Consider the following 6,339-nt stretch of genomic DNA (forward strand, 5'->3'; position numbering starts at 1 on the left):
TCCCAACAACTGTTTTTGTTTTTTTTTGTTTATTTTATTATTTACGTTATTCCTTGGAGTTTGTTATAAAATTTCAGTGTATTTGTATAATATACTATTCATAATTTTTTGTTTTTTTTTTTTTTTTTTTCATAATTTTTGCAAACAGTGTAACTTATTTTATTTTTTATAATTAGGTGTCTTTAGAAATAGTTTACATTAATAACTATTTTGTGGTTTATTGTCGATTAATGAGCGTTAGATATTTGCGATAGTTTTTAATACTTGAATCGGAAAATTAAGTATTATTCCTGTAGTATTTTAGGCATAACTTACTTTGTTTTTTATGTAATTATTCAGTATACTTGGCTAGTATAAGTTATAGTGCCAGTTGAAGGTATTTGTATAAGTATAATTTGTGTTATTTTTTAAATATTTATAAGTAAATTAAACTTGAGTTTATTATATATTAAGTACTTTTACAAAATTGATAGTTCGCGTTTGCTTACGTTTTATTTGAATTGGGGTTTTGTTTTACTTACGTTTGCTTGTTTTGTCACTTACTATCGAAAATGACAACGGCGGTTAAGAAAATTCAATTTAGGTACGATAAAGCCACTCACAATATTGATTACATTTATGATCTCGTGCGGACAGATTCGTTAACATTGGAACAAAAGACTGAGTTTCAAGTTAGGTATGCGGACTTAGAAAATAATTATCAAGAATTTGATTCTATGCATTCGGAGATGCAACTCAAGGCGGATGAATCGGAGTTAGAGAAACTTAAGACGGTCTTTGAGACATATAATAAGAAGTATTATTTTATAAAGCGGCGATATATTGAGTTATCTCTTGAAACTAAAGCGGATTACTGTGGTGACAATATAAAGACCGACACTAATCTCAAGTCTAAAGTGATTTTACCTAGGTTAGCGCTGCCCTCATTTTCAGGAAAATTACAGGAATTTAATTCCTTCATGGAACTTTTTCAATCATTGATTGATCAAGATGTAACATTAACTAATACTGAAAAATTGTATTATTTATCTAGTTCTTTAGTAGGAGAACCAAAAACATTAATTCAGCATTTATCTATTGTCGGTGATAATTACTCCATTGCATTAGAATTACTTAAGGCACGTTATAATAATAAACGTTTGTTAGCGGATAAATTATTACACAATTTATTAAGCGCGGCGCCCGTCACATATAAAAATTTGAGTGGACTAAAATTGTTTGTGAATACTTTGCTCGAAAATACGAAGGCTTTAGAAAAGATGAATTTTCCAGTAGATTCGTGGTCTTATATATTATTTTACATAAATTTTCAAAAATTAGATAGTAACTTAAAAAGGGATTTTGAAAATAAGTTTGATGAAAAGGAACTACCTGCCTTTGAAGATTTATTGAAATTTTTAGAAGGTGAGATTCGTAAATTGGAATCTAGTGCGGATCCTGATTCCAGTGCTCATATGCGGCGTAGAACGTCAGCTCCAGCGGTACGGGCTGTACATTCGGTAGTTCACAATGAAGTTAGCTCGGTATGTAAATACTGCGGAAAGAGCGGTCACTTCATCGCTAAGTGCGAGAAGTTTTTGAGTTTAAAGCCTACCATCCGAAAGCGACACGTAATATCCACTAACTTATGCTTTCGATGCCTTAATAGTCATAACATTGCTAATTGCCAATATAATCGAAATTGTTATAAATGCAATTCACCTAAACATCATTCCTTATTACATTTTGACATACCTGCGGGGTCACGGGAACGTCAACCCCGTTTATCTACTAATAATGTCCCAAGCAAGACGGATGCTACGGAACATCCGCCTCAGGAGACGGCTCCTACAGCTAGGGTTTCATCGGCAAGTACAGGCAGCAATGAGGTGTTTGGAGGAATGGCATCACAGGCCACTGGTACTTATCAACGGACGGTATTACTGTCAACGGCTATCATACGAGTACTGGATAAACACGGTTATTACCAGGAGGCACGTGCATTACTAGATGGCGGCAGTCAGGGTACCTTTATTTCGGAACATTGCGCCAACAGACTGGGCTTAAAGCGGTTGAGGTCTAATGTTATATCAGTCACGGGACTGAGTGGTATTCCTGTAACTGGCTGCAAGGGAGTAGTTAACTTAAATATAATGCCTAGGTACACAGATCTACCTGTTCTTTACACTGCAGCTACAGTGTTGAATAAGATCACGCGAAATTTGCCAGGTTTTTCCTTATCTCCTCATTTAGCGGAAAGTTATAGAGGTATACTTCTTGCTGATGAACAATTTTATATCAGTCGGGAAATTGATATTTTAATTGGTGCGGATCTTATTGCAGATATTTATTTGGGGGATGGTACTATAAAGATACATGATAATTTACCTCGTGCCATGAATACGGTGTTCGGGCATGTGTTGACTGGGCCTGTTATTTGTCCGGTTGCGGAACCAGCTTCTCAGGAGACTCATTTTTTGCAAACTTTTTGCTGTAATATTTCAACCGATAGCATTTTGGAGCGATTTTGGGAGGTGGAAGATATTCCTAGCGCAGTGGAAGATCCTAAGGATATGGAATGCGAGTCTATGTTTGTTACTACTCATCAGCGGGACGAGAGCGGAAGGTATGTCGTACACTTACCTTTTTTATCGAACAGGCCGTCTCTTGGAGATTCAGTTTTATTGGCTAAAAGGCGTTTTTTCACAATGGAACGAAAACTGCAGTTAAATGAGTCGCTGCGGAAAAAATATGTAGATTTTATGCGGGAATATGCGGAAAAGGGACATATGTCACTCTGTGTCGGAAAACCAGAAGACTATGATTCCGGTTGTTATATTATATGTCACCATGGAATCTTTAAAACAGATTCAGATAATATAAGAGTCGTATTTGATGCTAGCGGCAAGACTAGCAACGGAGTAAGCCTTAATGACTGTTTACATGCTGGACCAAAGTTACAACGTGATATTATGGAGATCATTTGCAGATTTAGACTACATAAATATGTATTCACTACGGATATCCGAATGATGTTCCGACAGATTTTAATTACTCCGAAAGATCGTGCACATCAACTCATCTTCTGGAGGGAGTCTCCTGATATGCCCCTTCAACTGTATGAATTGAACACAGTAACGTATGGTATGAAGTCTAGTCCTTATCTCGCAATACGGACGTTGAGACAATTAGCGGATGACGAAGAAAGGCGATTTCCGGCGGCGGCGCGTCTTCTCCGGTCTTCAGTTTATATGGACGATATTTTGGGCGGAGCGGATACCCTGGAGGAGACTCAAAGTCTTAAGCGGGACGTAGTGAATTTACTGAAGTCTGGCGGATTTGAACTCAGTAAATGGACGTCAAATACTACGGATTTGTTAAAAGACATTCCAGCGGAACATTTGGAGAAACCTCGAATTTTTAAAGACAACGCGGATGGGCCTAGCTTCATTAAGCTATTGGGAATACAATGGGATCCAAGTAGTGACAGTTTTTCTTACCATACCAGATTTAATGATATGGAAATTTGTACAAAACGATCGATCTTATCGACATTAGCGCGGACCTTTGACCCATTGGGTTGGATCTCCCCTGTAATTTTTCAGGGAAAGATTTTAATGCAACGTCTATGGTTGTTAAAGTTGTCATGGGATGACAAACCTCCGGCAGACGTTGTTGCGGAATGGCAAGGTATTTTAAACAATCTGCCTATGATTGAAAATCTTAAAATGGAACGCTTTGCATTGGGAAACTCTGGAACGTGTTCTATACATGGTTTTGCGGATGCGTCTGAACTTGGATATGGGGCTGCTGTTTATTTGAGAACAGTGGGAAAAGGCGGACAAGTTAAGATCGTTTTAATGATGGCTAAATCACGGGTTTCACCTGTAAAGTCAAGGCTTACTATTCCGAAACTGGAGCTTTGCGGAGCAGCTTTACTTGTGCGGCTTGTAAAGTACGTGGTGGATTCAATTAACGAGCATGTGAACATTGAGGATGTTGTGTGCTGGTCTGATAGTACTATCGTACTTTCTTGGTTGCGGATATCACCCCATCTTTTACAGACATTTGAAGGAAACAGAGTCTCACAAATTATTAATTGCGGTTTGAATATAACGTGGCGACACGTACCCTCGGAACTGAACCCTGCCGACATAGCAAGTCGTGGTTGTCGAGCTTCGGAACTGCTCGAGCACAAATTGTGGTGGGGCCCCTCCTGGCTTCAAGGTCATGCGGATACCTGGCCTTTGAGTGTAATTAATAAAACTGAGTATGACTTACCTGGTATTCGAAAGACGGTGGTGAAGGTTCACGCGGTGATGGTCAAGAGAGATCCTATTTTTTTGCGGTTTAGTTCTTTGAATATGCTGTTAGCGGTAGTGGCGTATTGTTATAGGTTTTTTAGTAATTGTAAAAATCCAAACCATAAGGTTACCGGAGTTTTGACAACAAAAGAACGACAATCGGTTTTACTGCGGTTGATAAAACTAGTCCAAACTACGGAGTTTGCGGATGATTTAAGTTGCCTCAAGCGGAGTAGTTTTTGTTCTTTACGCTTAAGGCGGCTTATGCCTTTTATTTGCGAGGAGGGCCTTTTGCGTGTCGGAGGACGCTTGAATCATTCCGATTTGTCATATAATCGAAAGCATCCGGTTCTTTTGCCAAAGGATCATCCATTAACGAGTTTAATTATAGATCATCATCATAAAATTCACTGTCATGCGGGATCGACTGCCTTGCAAGCCATTTTACAGACTCAATTTTGGATCATTTCGGCACGACAAGCTATACGTACCAGAATTTTTAAATGTATTTCTTGTTTTCGGACAAAGGCTAAACCTACAGAACCATTAATGTCTGCCTTACCTACGGATAGAGTAGTTGCTACTGGAGTTTTTCATACCGTGCAAACGGATTTTGCCGGACCATTTATAATAAAATCTTCTCGTTTACGTAACGCAAAACCATTGAAAGCATATCTTTGTGTTTTCATTTGTTCTTCGACTAAGTGCGTTCATCTTGAATGTGTTACGGACCTCTCGACAGAGGGTTTTCTTGCGACTCTAACGAGATTTACGTCTCGACGCGGACTACCTAGTGTGATTCGTTCGGATAACGGCACTAACTATGTAGGTACCAATCGACACTTAGATGAGGTACAAAGGTATTTAGCTTCTCGGGAAGTACAATCGCAACTTAGTAGTAGCGCAGGTAAACGCGATATTACCTGGCGTTTTAATGCACCTGCAGCGCCTCATTTTGGCGGTCTTTTTGAGGCAACTGTAAAGGCGGCGAAGACTTTATTGCGGAGAGTCATCGGTGACCAGATATTGACATTTGAGGAGCTAGTAACTATATTCACTAAAGTTGAAGCCGTCCTCAATTGTCGCCCGTTGTGTCCACTGACGCAGGATCCCCAAGATTTGGAGGTGTTAACACCTGCGCATTTTTTAATCGGACGCTCGTTATTATCTGTACCGGAATATAATTTTGAAGACATCCCAAACTCACGGTTGAGTCGGTACAATCTAATTCAGGCTCTTTCACAGAGATTCTGGAGAAAATGGAGTGAGCGGTACCTCCATTCTCTTCAAATGCGGAATAAATGGACGTCTCCTATAGATCCTCCTAATGTGGATGACTTGGTCCTAATTAAAGAGGAAAATTTACCTCCTTTAAAGTGGAGATTGGGCAGGATTGTAGAATTGTTGCCGGGTAAAGATGGTGTAGTACGAGTGGTAAGGCTTAACACTTCAACAGGCACTATAACTCGTCCGGTTGTGAAGATTTGTAGACTCCCCACTAACTAATGGTTTCATATTTATTTATTTCATTATTTTTTAAAAAACTTATTGTGTTAGTTTTCTTGCGGTATTTTTAGCGATTTCTGTACATGAGCGGTCTATATAATTTTATAATTTTTGTCTTTCTGTATTTATTTACTTTTTGTTTTGATAAAGGCAATCAGCCTTTCTCGGGCGGGGGATGTGTAATTTTCCTGCAATTATTGTCATTTTTCGCGGCACTACACCTTCAACATACCACAACACACCTACACTATAAATGTATATATACGTCCCTATAAAGTCTTAATGTTGGGGATATGAAAAAATCCTGCCCTCTGGCGGACGCGGCGCGCAACACTAGTGACAGATTCGATCGCGGGAACGAACAGCGGTTACGGCGGTCATATTAAAAACTTGGTGCAAATTGGCGGATTTTTGGTGTATTTGGGGTGAGTATAGGGACAATTTTATATTTTATTTATTATTTCGTGTACACAAAAGTGATTAGATAATAGGCATCGGCAGAGGTATATTTGTAAACGCCCTGAACCAGCGACTTTAACGCGGGGTGACG

General features: G+C 39.0%; 1 protein-coding gene across 1 annotated transcript; it reads left to right on the forward strand.

Moving 5' to 3' along the window:
* Nucleotides 1-551: 551 nt before the first annotated feature.
* On the forward strand, nt 552-5,789 carry LOC131851035 (uncharacterized). Its single transcript, XM_059201458.1, has one exon. The coding sequence runs from the start codon at nt 552-554 to the stop codon at nt 5,787-5,789; it is 5,238 nt and encodes a 1,745-aa protein (XP_059057441.1).
* The last annotated feature ends 550 nt before the right edge of the window (nt 5,790-6,339 follow it).

The sequence above is a fragment of the Achroia grisella genome, unplaced genomic scaffold (genome assembly GCF_030625045.1).
Source record: "Achroia grisella isolate CSIRO2021 unplaced genomic scaffold, CSIRO_AGI_Agris_v1 utg780, whole genome shotgun sequence".
NCBI lineage: Eukaryota > Metazoa > Arthropoda > Insecta > Lepidoptera > Pyralidae > Achroia > Achroia grisella.